Source organism: Camelus bactrianus, chromosome 7 (genome assembly GCF_048773025.1).
Source record: "Camelus bactrianus isolate YW-2024 breed Bactrian camel chromosome 7, ASM4877302v1, whole genome shotgun sequence".
NCBI lineage: Eukaryota > Metazoa > Chordata > Mammalia > Artiodactyla > Camelidae > Camelus > Camelus bactrianus.
In genome coordinates this window covers 15,999,151-16,016,626 of record NC_133545.1, presented here as the reverse complement: position 1 = coordinate 16,016,626, position 17,476 = coordinate 15,999,151, and the positions used below count along the sequence as shown (strand labels likewise).

The 17,476-nt window shown below is 45.1% G+C and overlaps 2 protein-coding genes across 24 annotated transcripts in view; both read right to left on the bottom strand.

Moving 5' to 3' along the window:
- Positions 1 to 15,028, bottom strand: part of LOC105063055 (solute carrier family 23 member 2) — a 47,392-nt gene extending 32,364 nt beyond the window's left edge. For 12 of the 23 annotated variants that reach the window (XM_074367016.1, XM_074367009.1, XM_074367013.1 and 9 more), the window contains exons 1-3: positions 11,087 to 11,324; positions 7,348 to 7,494; positions 4,568 to 4,725 (exon numbers count right to left, since the gene is read on the bottom strand). In XM_074367016.1, the coding sequence (XP_074223117.1) occupies positions 4,568 to 4,725; positions 7,348 to 7,494; positions 11,087 to 11,140 (359 nt within the window). In that variant the 5' untranslated portion in view covers positions 11,141 to 11,324. Of the gene's footprint in view, positions 1 to 4,567; positions 4,726 to 7,249; positions 7,495 to 11,075; positions 11,325 to 14,742 lie in introns of those variants that run through there. The other 11 variants (XM_074366994.1, XM_074366996.1, XM_074366993.1 and 8 more) reach the window with 11 other exon arrangements.
- A 604-nt stretch (positions 15,029 to 15,632) lies between these two features.
- The window catches only part of CNOT4 (CCR4-NOT transcription complex subunit 4), a 148,111-nt gene continuing 146,267 nt past the window's right edge, over positions 15,633 to 17,476 (bottom strand). The window contains exons 14-15 of the transcript XR_012508076.1: positions 16,618 to 16,679; positions 15,633 to 15,695 (exon numbers count right to left, since the gene is read on the bottom strand). The gene's annotated coding sequence lies outside the window, so the exon portion shown is untranslated. The remainder of the gene's footprint in view (positions 15,696 to 16,617; positions 16,680 to 17,476) is intronic.

Below are 17,476 nucleotides of genomic sequence, written 5' to 3'. Positions count from 1 at the left end.
GTTGGGCAGGAAAAGAGCTTTGTGATTCAGTTCAGAATGGCATCAGTCACTGTAACATAAACACTCAGTGCTGATCTGTGCTGGGAGGGGGGGAGAATGGGGAGGTGGAAAATACGCTTGTATGTGGTGGGAGTGAGGGGCTGTGAGAGAAAATGAAATCATAATCACCCATTTTGGCGCTTCAGTCAACAGTGCCTAAAACAGAAACATACGAATTAGAGACTTGGTGGAAAATACCTAAATAATCAGCTGGGAGAGATGAGAGTGTTTGCCTCTGCCTAGAAGAGAGAGAAGGGTGGAGCTCTCTGGCTGGTAGGGGAAGCCTGCTTGTCTGTCTTCTTTAAACCCATCACTACCCACAGCCTTGAGTGTGCCTTTGACAGCAGCCCCCATTGCTCCAGTCCTCCCTTCTGATGGGCCCCAAAGATAAGCACACTTAATGCTGACCACCACAGAGAACCGGATTGGGGAAACCCAAGATAAAAGCAGGCAGGTGAAGAGACAAAGGTTGCAGAATCTAGGAAGTTGTCTCCAGGCTGGAGCCTTGATCCACAGCTCCCAGCTTCCTTTCTAAGACGGTAAGGGGCAGCCTACTGGACTTTCGCTCTCAGGCAAAGATCAAAGGCTCACAAAACATGACCTGATACTTTTCTTTAAAAAAAAAAAGTTTTAAATGGTTTTTACTTTTCCCAATTATAAAGAAATATATGGACTTTGAAGAAAAACCAATGGCAAATAAAAATATAAAGAATAAATTTAAACAACCATAATTCTACAACCTAGAAGTAAAAAATCCCCAAATTACATTTTGTTCTTTTTTTATCTTTAACTAGATAAACTTTATCAGCACATATACAATATATACCTTTCATATATAATGTTTAACAACCAGAAATACCTTTAACATTTCTTCCAGTCTTTTTTTTGTCTTTAACTAGAAAAATGATTATTGGTACACATAAAATTTCTCTCTCTCATAATTATGAATTATATTGGTCACTATTACAATAGTGAAAAACTCAAAACAACTTAAATGTCCTTTAATAGGAAATGGTTAAATAAACTAGAACATGTAATATATTCTAGAATACTGAATACTAAGTGATCTTTCTCTAAAAGTGCTATTGCGGAAATGTGTTTATTGAAATGAAAAGATACAGTGCATTGTGAATGTTTAAAAAGAATGGGAGGAGTGTTTTTACCACAATTAAACTTTTTTCAATTATTCAAAAAGGGAAGGAGGGTCCAAAATTATGTACATGGTAATATCTCTTACTTGGTGTGAAAAATAAATTTTATGTACAAGGCACTAAACTAAGCACTTTATATACATTATCTAATTTCTCAATGTTTTGGTAAAATTTTTAAAAATTTCCTCTTCACAGAAACATGAGGACTCTGAGAAAAAATTAGTGCAAAAAATTGTCAGATGTAGAAAGGAGAAAGGAGCATTAAGTCCCCACTAGGTAAGGAGATACAGCCTGGGCACCCAGGAACCTGGAGGGGATGAGCCCTCCGAAGAGGTCTGGGGTTGGGACATGGGCAGTTGGAGGGGCTTGTGGGCCAGCAGGGAAGAGGTCAACAGCTGAGGACAGGTGCATCTGGAGCCTAAGCTGCTGGAATCCATCTTCACCTGTGTCATCATTTTGATGTTCTTTTTTGGAGTCAATCCAATCATTAGCAAAGCACGATGTCACAGGGACGTTTCTATGAAACAGTTCAGAATGGGAAGCAGAGTTTTCAGGAGTATTGAAAGGGACTGATGAATTCTTCTTGAACTTAAAAGGGTTGCTGTGTTGTGAAACCCCGGGAACCTTAAGAGCCCCAACTAGTTCACTATCGGACAAAGAGCATTAGTGTTCGTCTATTTACTGAGCTTCCTACCCCAAGCAGGTAAGAGCCTGCTGGACTATAGCAAAGCACATCACGTGCCTTCCCTGTAGGTAGCTTACACCCAGAGGAGGCAGTAACACCAGTCCCTTCTTTGGGACACAGCAACCCCCCCCCCTCCTCTGACACAACTGATTACCAGGTCACACTTCTACCTCCAAAGGCACCACCGTTACTACTCCAGTCAGAGCTCCAATGGCACATCTGGGGACCGAGTTTTCATTGGGGCACGGGCAAGGTAGCTGCTGACCTCTGGCAGTGGGCATGGATTTTCTGCAGAACCAGATCAGATTAGCGCAGATCAGGGCTCAGCTGTGGGAATTCATGGAAGAAAAGGACCAAAGTCAGGGTTGATTCGGGCAAGACTACATATAAGCCAGCATAAGGCATCTGAATGCACTTTGTGGCAGAGCTACTTGCCCCACACCTGAGACATTTCCAAGGAAATAAAAAGGGAAACAGATCACCCGGAACCACTTCAGAAAAAGAAATTTCCAGGTAAAAATTATGACTAATTCCAGAGATGGAGTGAAGATCCAGAATTACACATAGTCACTACTTGATTTCCCCTAGTGATCACCTTTAAAAGTGACACTTTCTCTTGAAATGAACGGTGACATATGCCCTTACATAAGGTTCGGAACTGAGCAATTAAGTGAGGAAGGCCCTTGGGGGACACACCCAAGACCCCTAAAGTCACACCAGGGAAGCAGCCATCCCTGTGGCCAAGGGCTGCAGCCACATGCCCCACAGCAGGCACCGAGCTCTCTCGCTCTTATCAGGAAAGTCATCATTGCCTCTTATCACTCCCTTTTAATCATGGTTTTACTCATTAAGATCTTCTGAAATCTTATTGCAGCATGAGTATTTCTGTTTGTAATCTAGAAAAACACATCATTAAACATTGGTTAGCAGATGCCAGCAAGAGAATCTACCTGACCTTTGATTCATGAGCCATCAGCCAGGTCTTATAGTCCATAATGTCTTAGATAGTTTCTCATTAGCCTCTGGGCTCCCAGGAAGTCCATTTCCATGGGTGAACCAAACTCAAGGGTGTTCCTGTCCCCCCCCTTTGTCTAAGGACATGATTTTATGCCTTAATTTTAGTTCCCTCATTCTTTGTAGACTCTTTGACTGTAAGTCCCGATTAGTTGTGTGTCTCACAGCGCTTACCAGAAGGCTAGGCCCGCAGGCATGCTCACTACCGAGATTCCAGTTGAAATACTGCACTTCAGATGTAAGGGACTTAAAGATATTACATATTTCAACTCCTTCATTTTACATATGAGAACACTGAGCCTTAGAGAGGGTGAATGAACGTCCAGTTTCCCACAGCACAGAAGCCAGCATTAGAATTCAGGTCCCCAGTTTCCAAGCTCAATGTTTTTCCATAATTATAGGGAACACCACCTCAGACTTAAGGGGAGGGGCTTCCCATCCAGAATAGCCTTGCGTTTGTCACTCTCCATGGGGCAGGGCAGGGATGGGGGCTCCGGGGTATCCAGGCAGGTGGCTGCAAAGCCTCTCTGATGCTACAGCAGCATCTGACACTCAGGGGCCAATCCTAGACAGGTAGGAGGGGTCTTGGATTTCAAGGGCCTAAGAGACAGAACAGACCAAACTCTGCATTTCTTTGAGTTCCTGGTGGGGGATTTGGGAGAAATCTTGGCTCATGCAGATGGTGACAGAAGAAGGAAGAGTGACAAGGGAAATAACCTGACAAAGATGTAGGCACTAGTGTCCCCTCCTGGACAGAAAATGGGAGAACTTAAGCACTGGCACATCTCCTGGAAATGACTTGCAGAGGAAGCACTTTGAAAAGAGTCTTTGATTTGATTTGATTTGATTTGGGCAAAAAGACCATATTAGGGATGAATATTCTCTGGATGCTGTCTACAGACAACTTGTCCTGGAAATAACTGGCCTCCTTGTATCAGTCTACACCTGTGTGGTTTGATTCAGATAACTGATAAAGAACAAATAAATGATAAACGGTAAATCCTAAGAGTTCCCATAACGAAGAAAAAAATTTGGGTTTTGTTCCTTTAATTTTGTATCTGTATGAGATGATGGATGTTCACTAAATTTATTATGCTAATCATTTCACGATGTATGTAAGTCAAATCATTATGTTGTGTACCTTAAACTTATACAGTGCTATGTGTCAATTACATCAATAAAACTGGAAGAAAAAAAGAATAAATGGATATTAATTTTTCCTGTCAAGTTATTTTCTCTTAGAACAGGTCAGGCAGAAGCACACTGCAGGAAATGCTTTCCACTTTCCTCTGCAACTCCAGGGCTGAGCACAGACTTGACACAGATTAGGCCAAAAGCAGATTTACAGTGAAAGGTCCCTCACTTGCACGGCTCCTTCTAAAGTCCATGGAGGAGTCCCCACAACGTGCTCACTAATCATATGCCTTGTAAAATTTGCAAAACTAAAAGGTTTCAGGCACAACTGTCTGCAGCTATTTGTGTTACTTTAACCAAGAATACTGGCTAATGTGGACAGTAAGTTTAGGAGCTATGACTTGAATCCAGGCTCTGACTTCTAGTCCTATCCTCCCTTTGTCATGTCACAGCTTCCTAACTCTTCTCTGGCTGCAAACCAGGCAAACCTTGCTGATATCCTGGCAGGTAGAAGTCAGAATACATGGGGAGGAGTTTTACCTACCTGACTCCTAAAAATACTTGCAGGAGAGTGCAGATACCAGAGACGAAGAACATGGTGCTGATGAGGTAGCTCTGGGTCAGGGGGTCGTGCTGCAAACACAGGTCCTTGGCCAGGATGAGTGGCACTGCCACAAGCCCCCCCAGGGCCGTGAGGAAGTGCTGTGGGCAGAGCAGAGAGAGTATACAGGCATGTAGAAGCTGGGCCTGCCTGCTCCACCTTCATTCCTATTCCCACTGCCAGAGGCAAGAGCTCCAGCTCTGGTCTCAGAGGAGCCTGGCTATGGGTGACAGGCAAGCAGTGGGAACAAGGAAGGCTGGGCAGCAAGAAGCAGGGACCCAGCCAGAAGGTCTGGGGTTCCAGGGCACAACCCTAGTGCCAGGAACTGATGTTCTAGGTAAGAAAAAGGCAAGGACACAGAACAGGAGGGCATAACAGGAACTGAGGAGTGGGCCTTAAGAACAAGAACAAGGAAAGAGGCTAAGCATTAAAATGAAGCATAAGGTGAGAGTAAGATCACTGACCAGAAAGGTCAGAGCATATTCTCCAAGACAGACTATACTTTAAGTCGCAAAACAGCCTTAGCAAATTCAAGAAGACTGAAGTTATACCAAGAAGCTATTCTGTCTGCAATAGTATAAAACTAGAAATCAACAACAGGAGGAAAACTGGAAAATTCACAATTTGTGGAAATCAAGCCATACACTCCTCAACAACCAATGAGTCAAAGAACAAATCAAAAGGGAAATAAAAAAATATCTTAAGACAAATGAAAATGGAAACACTACATACCAGAACTAATGGGATTCAGCAAAAGCAGTTTTAAGAGGAAAGTTTATAGCAATAATGTCTACATTAAGAAAGATCTCAAATAAACAACCTAACTTTACTCCTCAAGGAACTAAAAAAGGAGGAATAAACTAAGCCCAAAGTTAGCAGAAGAAAATAACAAAGATCAGAGCAGAAATAAATGAAATAGAGGCCAGAAAAAAAACTACAGAAAAGATGAACAAAACTAACAGCTATTTTTTGTTAACATAAGCTAACCCTTCACTACACTAAGAAAAAAAGAGGATTCAAACAAATAAAATAAAAAATGATACAGCAGAAATAAAAAGTACCATTAAGACCCTAGTATGAATAATTACATACCAACAAATTGGATAACCAGGAAGGAATGAATAAATTCCTAGAAACACACAATTTATTAAGGCTGAGTCATGAAGAAATAGAAAATCTAAACAGAACAATAACTAATGAGGAGATTGAAATAGTAATCAAAAACCTCCCAGCAAAGAAAATCTCAGGACCAGAAGTTTTCACTGGTGAATTCTACCAAATACCTAAAGAGGAATTAACACCAAGACATTTCAAACTCTTCCAAAAAAACTGAAGGGGAGGGAAAACTCCTAAACTCATTTTACAAGGCCAGCATAACCCTGATACCAAAGCCAGATAAGGACACTACAGGCCAACATCCCTGAGGGATATAGATGGAAAAATTCTCAAAAAACACTAGCAAACTGAATTCAGCAGTACATTAAGATGGTCATACACCAAGTGGGATTTATCCCTGAGATGCAAAAATTGTTCAACATCCACAAACCAATAAATATGAACACCACATTAATAAAATGAAAGATATAAATCATACGATATCAGAACAGATGCAAAAAAAGCATTTGACAAAATTCAACATCCTTTCATGATAAAATATCCAAATTATCCATTTTATTGGCTCTTAATAATATTTTCTAAATAGTATGACATTTGTTCTTCTTATTTTGTAGGAAAGCACAAAGAAGCAAACAAACAAAACGTGTATCCTATCCCTGATATCCCACACTGAGCAATTTGTAAAATTGAAAGAAACGTATCTATGAGATTAGAAAATTCATGCTACAAAATTTTACAAAAAAAAGTGAAAGCTGAAAGCTGCCCTCCCTTTCCTAGTTCCTCTTCCTCAGGCTAACTACCTTTATTAGTTTCTTGTGAATCCTTCAAAACATACAAAATTACTACATATACTTATTTCTATTGTTATATCTCTCTTTTGTTTTTAACATAAAAAAGAACACAGTATACAGTTATTTGCTTTGCTTTTTTCATTTAATAAATATTGGTGGTCATTTTTTAACTGCAAGGTAAAAATCTCTTCTTAACAGCGCACAGTTTATTTAACTAGTTCTCCAGGATGGATACTTTGCTTGTTTCTGCGGTTTTGTTTGTTTGTTGTGTGGTTTGATTTTACTATTACCAATAATGTTAGAAGAACATCTTTACACTTATCTTTACAAGTCTTGCCAGCACATCTACAAAGAAATCCTTAAGCACTAGGGACTGGGTTAGACAATGTATGTGTTTTACATGTTGATAGAAATTACCAAATTGTCTTCCAGAAAAGTTGTACCAAACATTCCAAAAAAAGTGTTTGAGAGTGCTTGTTTCCCCAAATTCCCCAAGTACCAGTTATCTTTAGTTGTTGCCAAACAAATAAATTACAATTGGTATCTTGAAAAAGACCCAGGGGCCCAGTTGGTGTCCTTGATGTGAGCTACCAGCTTAGCAGGAGGGAGAATCCTCTCTAGTTCCCCACCACACCCCCAAACTCCTAGAAAGAAAGAGACTGGAGAGGCTTTGAGTTCCCCTGGAAATCAACAACGTACAAGACAAGAATACCAGTACCTGCAGTTGTGGATCTTGACTAGTTTGACCTGGATGTGTGCTGATGTGGCTTTTAAGACAGAGCCTCCTTGGGCCGAGTGCTTACTGGGTGGCATTACCTGGACCCCCAAGAAGATGCAGAGATACCATGGTGGGATATCCAGGACGCCGTAAGCCAGGGGGCTGCTGCTGGGACTCCTGGGCTGGCCACCCTTCTCCCTTCCTTGGCCACCTTCGTGGGAGCTGAGCACACCATCAACCGTCTGCTGGAAACAAGAAAAGAACACATTTGAGCATTTCAAGAGGAATTAAGCAGACTTTCTGATTTCAGCCGGACAGATGGGCAGCTTTCCAGAGGCAAGAGGCCATGGGACAGGGATAACTGATGGCCAGCTTGGGATTTCTAGGTCCAGACTCAAAAGACCAGAGATTTTCTACACTAACATCTGCAGCCAGGCCTCTGTGTAAAGTCTGGGGCCATGCAAGAGGAGTGAGAGCCTTGCCAGAAGCCCTGGCAGAGAAGAAATTTTGTAGGGGGCGGGGGGCCAACTCCAAAGTCAGAAAATGGGCAGGTAAATGGGGAATCTGGCCCCAGAATGGTGTAGCTGCCTTTGTATGTGCTCCCACAGGCCAGCCCTGTGCCAAAACCCTCATCACAGCATGTTTATTATAATGGACTCTTTCCTTATCCATCTTGTCTGCTGGAGTGTGACTTCCTAAGAATCCATTCACTGTGCCTTACTCTTCTTTGTTATCCCACCTTCTAGAACAGCCCCTGTACTCAGCTTATACTGAATAAATGGATGAATGAATGGATGTAAGACAAATGTAAGTAAGTGCAGGGCATACAGAATGCTCCAGGGTCAACAGCCAAGTTGTATTCCTACCAGTTTGCCTCAAAGTGACTTTGAAACATAAACTTTCTCCTCCAACTTATGGACTGTGTAGCTTACCAAACTTGCCAACTTACTAATATTTTTTAGCCTGTTTTCTGATCTATATAACAGAAATGTCAGTAACATCTACTTCACAGTTGAGAAAAATAAATTGAAACATGAAGAAATGTGGAGATGTTGGTCAAAAGATACAAACAAATAGCAGAAAACAAGTAAGTTCTGAGGATCTAATGTACAGCATGATGATTATAGCTAATAATATTGATTAGATATTTGAAAGTTGCTAAGAGAGTAAATCCTGAATGTTCCCATTACAAAAAAGAAATGGTAATTATAAGACATGAAGACATGATGGAGGTGTTAACTAACCCTGTTGTGGTAATAATTTTGCAATACATAACTGTATCAGATCAATGGCTTGTACACTTTAAATTTACACACTGTTCTATGTCAATTACACGTAATAAAGTTGAGGAAAAAATGAAACACGAAGCACATGGTCCGGTGCCTGGCACACTATTACTGCCTCATAAGTATCAGTTGTTATAATTATGATGAGCTTCCAATCCCATGTTTCAAAGGCTTTAAACTCGTGCTTGTAAGTGACATCTGAGCAACTGTGGATGAGAGGAGGGTGAAAACAATGTCTTTAGTGTGGCCAGAAGGGGGCAAGGCCACCAGCAGGACGATCAGCAACTCTAGGCGATAGGCAGGGTCCTGGGCCCTGGTCAGACCACAGAGGGAGGGCGGGGTCTGCACAGTGGTACAGCCAGGGCTGCCCTGAGGGTAGTGTGGGCTTCTCATGGAGAAAGTTCTGGAAAGGATATTAAAGTCACCCACATCCAACACCCACCTCCATGTCTGACCACCCTTTACTCCAGCACAGCCTCAAAGAACAACTTCTGAATCAAGGTTGCATTACTGAGGAGGGTGGTACAGTTCAGTGGTAGAGCGCTACGTTCTAGGTTCAATCGTCAGTACCTCATTAAAAATTATTTTTAATTAAAATAAAACAAAGGCTGCATTATGACTCCTGTGGGTACTAATCACTTCAACTCTATAGGCTCCTTTCATTAAAAAGTTTAATATTTTTTGTGACTGCACTGATAGAAGACAAATATATTATTATACTGTAAAACATTTTCTTTGGTCTAAAAATTTTTTTCCTCCTGATTTCAAAAGAAATTAAAACATTTTTGTTGGCCCCGCAAAGAACTGTGGGCGCTGGGTACCAGGGCAGCTCTCCCCAAGGACCAGCAGCCTTGCTCTGGAGGAGAAGGAGGTGGAAGGGGTGAAGAGTCAGCACTTGCTCTGAAATGGAAAGAGGCAGGAAAGCCACCAGACTAAGAACGGGGTGGCTGTCCCCTAGCACTTCCAGGACAGCCCTGGCCCCTCGGGAACATTATATTGTAAGACACAGTTTCTCAACCTCAGCACTAATGCTATTTTGGATGGGATAATCCTTTGCGCTGTGTGTGTGTGTGTGTGTGTGGCAGGGGCAGGGCTGTCCCGTGCACTGCAGGATGTTAAGTAGCACCTCTGGCCTCTACCTGCTAGATGCCAGTAGAACAGCACTGCCCCTACCCTTAGTTGTGGCAACCAAAAACGTCTCTAGACATTGCCAAATGTCTCCAGGAGGGTGGGGGTAAAATCGGCCCCAGTTAAGGAGTACTGTTTTAAGAACATTGACCAATTCCCACCACGGAAGCTATGACCAGGGACAGTGCTGCTGATGTGGGGCAGTGTGTGGGGTAGACGTGCAGTCCCTGTGTGGAGACAGAGGAAGCCAGTCCTCCTCCTCCATGTGCGCAGAGCACTGGCAAACCTGATCCTCACGTCTTCCCAGTACGTGGGGCCCGCATCACTGGGATGGAGATGACGACACAGCGTGCTGAGCCCAGGGCAGCTGGAGGAGCCCAGGGCCATGGGCAGGCTTGCTGACAGTGAGGGGACGGATCCAGCCACAGCACAGCTCTGCACAGTCATATTGTTTCTGGGGCTCCAAACAGCATTTGCTCATTAATCATCTAACATTTAGTTCCTGAAACTTAAATGTGAGTTTTTTTTTTTCAGGGAAGGTAATTAGATTTATTTATTTATTTTTTTAATGGCAGTGCTGGGGATTGAACCTAGGACCTCATGCATCTTAGGCACACATTCTGCCACTGAGCTCCACCCTCCCCCTAAACATACGAATTTTGCTTCTGTTCATTTCTTGAGCAGTGCCTGGAAGCATGCATTCCTCAGCCCGCCCCAGGAGGCCTTTCCTGATTTCACCCCACCCTGGCTTCAGACTAGACAAGCCTCCTCTCCTTAGGCCCCCCAAAACCACGTGCATGTTCACCACGGCCCCAGATGTGCCTTACTGCCATGTTACTACGTTTCCTCATTCAAAAGGCCGTAACATCCCCGTAACTCCTCTACTCCATCTCTAGCACAGAGCTAGTGCTCACAGCACTATCTGTTGAACGATAAATAAATGAACATGTGCATACACTAATGACTATCAAGAATCTTTCTCATTAACTTTTTAAAATAAACCATTATTGGTTAGAACTCCTTTACAACATCACGCTGATCCTATTTAAACTTCGGAAAAGAAGGATGCGCTGATGTTGCTCAGCACGTGAAAGAAGGTTGGTTTTGCCTGAGTGTGAAGGAAAAGCTGGGCTGGCCTAACAAGCTAACTCACAAATCTAAGTGTAACAAGTGTCAGATTACTGATCTGAGTTCTGCTGGGCTACCTCGTAAAGCTAAGTTAATTAGTGTTGGTCTGCTGATTCCCTGTTTATGTTTTTTTTGCTAGCCAGCTGGATTTTCAAAGAGACATATCTGGCCTTGAAATGTTGGTTTGCTGCCTCCCTGCCTCTACTTTTGTAACAATGATGCTGCTAAAGCTGTTCCATGCCTATTGGCCGAATACCCCAAGCTTGTAATTAACCCTGTAAAACCTCATGCACACGTCTTGGAGGTGCTTGGAGCTTCGGAGCAGAAGCCCCTCTGAGCCCGCCGGCATAATACGTCTGAGTACTCCAACCCTCTGAGTGGTGCTTGTTTCTTGGCTGGCCTGTCATTTCCATAACATGAGGAGGTCGAGGACGAGCCACAGATAGCCTGGACGCTGCCGGAGGGAACTCTGGAGCACTTATCGGCAGGTTTCAGTGAATGTGTGGGACAATCAGTGAGGGCGTCAGAGAACAACAGGCTGAGGAAGAGAGGAGGCGAGAAGGGAAGAGAGGTTAGTTGCATGGTGGTCAGTGGACTGATGCTGGGTAGGACACACAGAACAGCAGAGCGTGCAGTCTGAACTTGGGGAGGTGTGGTCTGTCGGTCCCTTCTTGGCAGACATGGGAACGTCACTTCCCCCTCCCGCAGTCTCGGTCACCCCTTCTAACTCTGGGCTGGTTGCAAAAATACTCAAAGTGTATGTGGCATCCTGCTGTGTGTGCTTGTGAATGAGCTCACAGGGCCAGGGCAGTGCAGCTGCGCGTGTCCTGCCAGCAATCTCACCTCATACCTTCTCCCAGGACCTCTCGGAATTCTCAGAAAGGTGAGGGGGACGGAAACACAGACTGGGGGAAATGTTGGTTTGGGGCCTTTTTTTTTTTCCTATTAGGAGCCAGTGACTTACAGACTGTTCTCAGCCTGATGACCTCTGAGAATCCTAAGTTCTGTCTGGATATCAACTTGGACCATCTGAAGGTTATGGAAACCACTTCTGCAACTGCTTTAAAACAGTTTTCTGTGAAACTGAACTTGCGTGAGGCTCCACATGAAAAAAAAATTAGAACTTAGAGCAGGGAAAAACTTGTCTTCCTTGAGAACAGCTGGTTCTTTCCTTCTGATAAGGGTGTGTGACTCTGTGAAACCTGTCAGCCATGGCTGCTAAAAAGCACAGAGCCTGATGAAAATATATCTTTTGTTGTAAAGTACCTCACGCCACTTATGGAAAGTGCTGGGGCAAAAAATAAAATAAGCAGGCATGCAGTGTACTAAGATTCCTGTGTGTCAGAGATGAGTCACTAGCATATCAAAGACATACATAGAAACAAGAGACGTCTCAGAGATATTGTAGAGCAGGGCTTCCCAGATGGAGGTGGAAGAGGCCCCAGACTTTTCTGAATACAGGGAGTGCCTCTATCCCACTAGAAGCCCTTGTTGGGAAAAGTATGTGACTCTTACAGCAGCACAAGAAAGCCTATGAACCCCCTTTTGAAGGAAGAATTAATTCTTAGTGAAGCATTCCCAGCAGTGAGCACTGGTGTGAGAAGAGGGGCCACGAGCTCTCCTTCCGGTTGGAGGTGACTATCAACTCAACACATGGGCTGTAATTTCACCAAAGACTTGCTCAAAAGAGGTGTTCTGATGAGTCGTGGCATTTTATAGCACTTTACAGTTTGCAATGCATCCTCTCATTTGATTCTCACAACCTAGTTCACGGATGAGGAAACTGAGGCTCAGACAGATTGTCCAAGGTCCCTTGTAAATGTGGGAATGGAACCGTGTTCTTCTGGTGTCGAGGGCAGTTGCCGGCAGGGGCTTCCCTGTGCTTACAAGGATAGTCCGCCAGCTCTCTGGAGCAGACAAACAGAGCGGGAGGAGACTCTGGTACAGCGGGAGCAGCAGTGGGAAGGAGGATTCCTGGGGGGAAGAGGAACCCCTTGTCCCTCTGACTCCATCCATCCCCCACACAGCCTCCCCTTCCCCGACTTGCCCCCTTCGTTTCCTAACACTGCTATTCAGCTGGCTCTAGCCAATGGGCTTGTCCAGATCTCTCCAAACATGGCCTCAATCATCCTGCTTCAGTGCCTTTGCCCACCCAGTGCTCCCTGCTCCATCCCCACCACCCTGCTCCCCCTAAACACGCCTTCAAAGAGCTCAATGCCTCCTCCCTTACCTGTCCTGATTCCCCAAAACCTATGATTGTCCTCCTTGCATTCCCTTCACATCCTGTCTGTTATATAATTTACCATTTTCTCCTTTTTATCAGAAATATGTTTTGTATACCCCACTTTCCTTTAGCTAGGTTATAAGCTTTTGGGGCGGGGAAACTGTCTTCCCCATGTTTATATTCCTAGAAGGTTCTAGCAGAACAACATGTACATGAAAACCAAAAACATCTCAGAAAAGTGACTTCTCAATCTAGGTGCTGACCCTGAGGCTTGAGGAAAATGAAAAGACAAGCCACTGAAAAGGAGACAGATATATGCCCAGATCCCTCCACTCCCTAGTCGGCCTCAGGTGAGCCAGAGATGTGGAAAACATCACAGCCTTCAGAAGATGGAGTCTTCAACTTAAAATCTAAAGTATTTTGGGTTTGTTTGTTTTGGGATTTTGTTTGTTTTTTGGCTTCCATGAGGTAATGGCAGAAGTGTTTTAAAAAAACAAGAAAAAGAGGCCCAAAATGGAGTCACTTGTGCTAGGCCCCATGTCAGCAAACCAAGACTTAATATCTAATCTAACAGCAGTTTCAGTCTCTCCTGGAATGTGACCTTTAACCAGCGAGTCTGGAATTACCCGGTCAGCAGGAGTGAGGTAATCTGCCCAGCAGACCCCTGCCTTCAGGAAAATGACCTCGCCTGAAACAATCTACTCTTCAATAGAGTAACCTCCTTGTCCTGCCTCCTGCCTATAAAACTCTTTCATTTTGTATAGCTCCTCAAAGTTCCTTTCTATCTGCTAAGATGGGATGCTGCCTTATTCATAAATCATTGAATAAAGCCAATTAGAGCTTTAAATTTACTTCGTTTAATTTTGTTTTTTAACAGGAGGAATTCTGAGGAAAAGAGAGAATTCCCTCAGATGCCTTCCACAATTTTCCCTAGCAGACAGCCAGGGCCTCTTTATCAGAAGGCTGACCAGCAGTGGGCAGGGCTTGGCAGCCTGGCTCCAGGCCACAGTTCTGAGGGCCCAGCCCAGGTTCATGGGGGGCACCTGTCTCACAGACACCATGGCTGGGTCTCATTAGGGCTGCAGCTCTGGCCTGGTGGGGAGAGGGTCTCCACTCAATCCTCCTTGTTATTTTTAGGTGGCCAAAACAGGGTGGAGAGGGTGGTGGGGCCAGAGCTCAAGGACTAGCTAGAGAGGCCCCCAGATGGGTTACTGCTCTGGGCCTCAGGTTCCTCATCTGTAAAATGGGAACAGAATGCCTCACTGGCTTTAAGGAAGAAAATATAGTACACAAAATGCCTCGGGCATATTGGTTATTCATTAAATATTAGTTCTCTCTGTCTCTGTCTCTCTCTTTCTCTCTATCTGCTTCCCTCTCTCTTTCTCTTTGCTTTGCTTTAGAAAGGGCTTCTGATCAAAGAAATCATAATGCTGAGAAACCTGGAGAACAAACATTAGATTCAACAGAGTAAAGCAAAGAGGACCTTCCAGTTCTTCCCTCTGGCTCTGAAACTCATTCACAGAGTTTGGCACTCAGGGAGGAATCTTTGCCTCTGGTGATGGCATCTAAGAATCCAAAGCCTTACCTAGAATGTAAGCCACTATCCTTAGCACGAAAAAGGAAATCAGGGCATTAGGACTCCATGCTGGGCCCTCCTCCAGGCCTCTTTCCTCCTTTCTGCTTGCCCTCCTCCCCCTTCTCAGTCCCTCTCTGCCACCAGCACTCACCAAGGGGCCAGGGTGCTCACAGCTGGTGATGGCAGAGTTCATGGCAGCTGGGGTCTTTTCCTTTTGGCTTCCTCTGAGTACAGAAAAGAAGAGAAGCTGCTCCAGTAGAGGAAGATTAACTTCTCAATGCCTGCCAACATAAGAGAGAGAAACATGAGGCTCTGGGGCCAGCTCCAGGAAGGGTGGGGCCTCCAAGCCCCACCTGCTGATCCACAACAGACTCCCCCTCCAGCCCCCTCTCCTCACTGCAGGGGACCAAGGTGCATTCAGTGGCCCGGAATGTTTCATAATTTGATAAGTGTGGGCAATTACAGAGAAGTTAATGACCGCACCCCCATGGCACCAAGGAAACAAATCAGAGTACAGCCTGTCGGGATGTGGCAGGACAGCACTTTCTGGAAGCCAAGTTCCCAGGGGCAGGAGATGACGGGGTGGGAGGGTGAGGCTCTGAGCTGAACACAGAGGCTTTTCAGTTTTCTTAAGCTGATTTCTAGTGACTGGTTGAGCCGGAATGAAAGTATTGTAAAAGTATCCCATGCAGCCTAGCCCCTGCGATGCACTAACAAAGTCAATAATGAGGAAAAGGGTATTATTGCTGACCTGGGAGAAGCTGCTAAAGCTTATGGGTGGAGCAAAGGCCTCAGGTGAGAGGCTGAGAAAAAAAATGCTTCTAATCCCGGGTGCTTGTCTCCCTAATACCCAGAAACTTCTAGTAACCCACCTTTCAGAGAGACAAGTCAGGGAAGGCAAAGTCTTGCTCTTATTCTGCACAGGGCACTAAAACCATCCGCAAAACTCTCAATAAACCCCACTCTATGAAGTCCAAAGCAAGCAAGCACTCACTATCCATAATGATGGAATGTTCTGGAATGAGTGGCACTGGATCCGAATTTTCGGAAAACACACAGTGGAACACACATAAACGTCAATGGGAGTTGGTCTAAGAGGAAGCCCTGAAAAACACGAGAAGTTTGACGAGAGAAGGGACAGAGCTAACCTAGGCTGTAACAGAAAAGCCAAGGTCAGACTCTTTCCTATGAGAGTAAGTTGACCTTTACTGAATACTTAACTCTTCACTGGGCTACATTTTTTTTGTAGTATCTTACTTATTGTTCACAATAAACTAACATTTACATCCTTATTTTACAGGATGAAAAATCCTGTAAATTCAATTTTTTTTTAAGATTAAGGTATTCGGGTGTTGATGGATTAAGTCATTTGCCCAAGATTCATAACAAATACTAGAGCTGAGATTCAAACCCAGTCTTGTTCCACAGCGCGTGGGGGTCAAGGAGATGCCTGACAAAGGCAGGGAACCGCTCTAGGTCTGGAGATGTGAAGGGCAAAGTTCAGGGGATTGGTACAGGGAGTGAGGCTGTTAGGCAGTTAGATAAGTGGGGGCACCGGGCAGATAGGTGGAGGAGAGAGAGGAGGGTCAAGATGACATTATGCCCACCTCCAGCATAAAGGGACTTTACTTCTAAATGAGTGCCAGCAAAAAACCAGATAAGCTCCAACAGCCACAACTGCTCAGTAGCAGGAAGGACTTACCTGGACATGACCCAGTGTTCACTGTATTATAGTTTACATAGTGGTTTAGCACCCCCGCGCTGTGGGGCTTTTCTGTGTACACCCCAGATAAGGACATGCGCAAAAGGGGCCAAACGTGACTAAGCATTCCAGGAACAGGAGCGGTCAGTCAATCAAAAGACCACCTCTAAGCGCCGGAATAAGAGAAAGGGGAGACAAAACCCGCCACTTTCCCTCCCTGGGATCAGCCAGCAACCATTCTTGGAGGTGTACTTTTCATTTTCTAAATAAATCTTTAAAAATCTTTCAGAACACATAGTTATAGTCTTCTGACTATAAACTTACCTTTCCCGTACAAGAACTGAGGTCTTTACCTTTCGGGGTAACGAGGCCACAGAGGGGCTTCCCTGAAAAGAGACGGGGATCCTCGACAAATGGCGCCAGGGCCCGAGTTCACCCGCGAAGGGACCGGGAGGCTAATGCGGGCGGGGAGCGGGGACGCCGTCTGCGGGTTCTCGGGCGCCGCGGGAGCGCCCAGCCCCGGCGCTGCGCGGGGCAGGTGCGGGCAGAGCGCAGGCGCCGGCCTGCACGCGGGTCCGTCGGAACCGCAAGCGCGCGGCTCCAGGAAGGCCCTGCCGGAGCGGGTCACCCCAGGCCTCGCAGGCTGCTGCGCCGGCCAAGCCGGGGTGACCCTCCGGGACAGCAGGGAAGGAGGGGGCTTCTCTGACTCTGCCCGCCCCACTCTAAAGGCCCTGCCTCTCTCGGCCTCGGCCTCTCCTTCTCCTCCGCCTGTGGCGCTTCAGAAGTCACTTCCACAGACCGGTTCCTCCACTCATCATTGGCCTCTCACCCGGAAGCCACGGGGGGCCCCACGACTCCCCCACAGCATCACCTGCAACGCCTCCCCCCCACCCCCACCCCCGCCCCCACACCAGCCTGACCGCCGCAGTACACACCCGACGCATTCACAGGTGATTATTTACGACCTTTGTGTTTTGGGTTCTGGTAATCTAGTTCTAGAAACTAGAAATCCAGTTCTAGTAATTAGCTCAACCAATGAGAGAATTTTAACAATATGGGGTCTTCCTGGGAACCCAGGATCTCTCCTGAGACACATGAAGGAGTTAAAATTCTTCCATTACATTTTAACACATAAAGGGTTTCTTTATTTTTTTGTGGGGGAAGGGTAATTAGTTTTATGTAT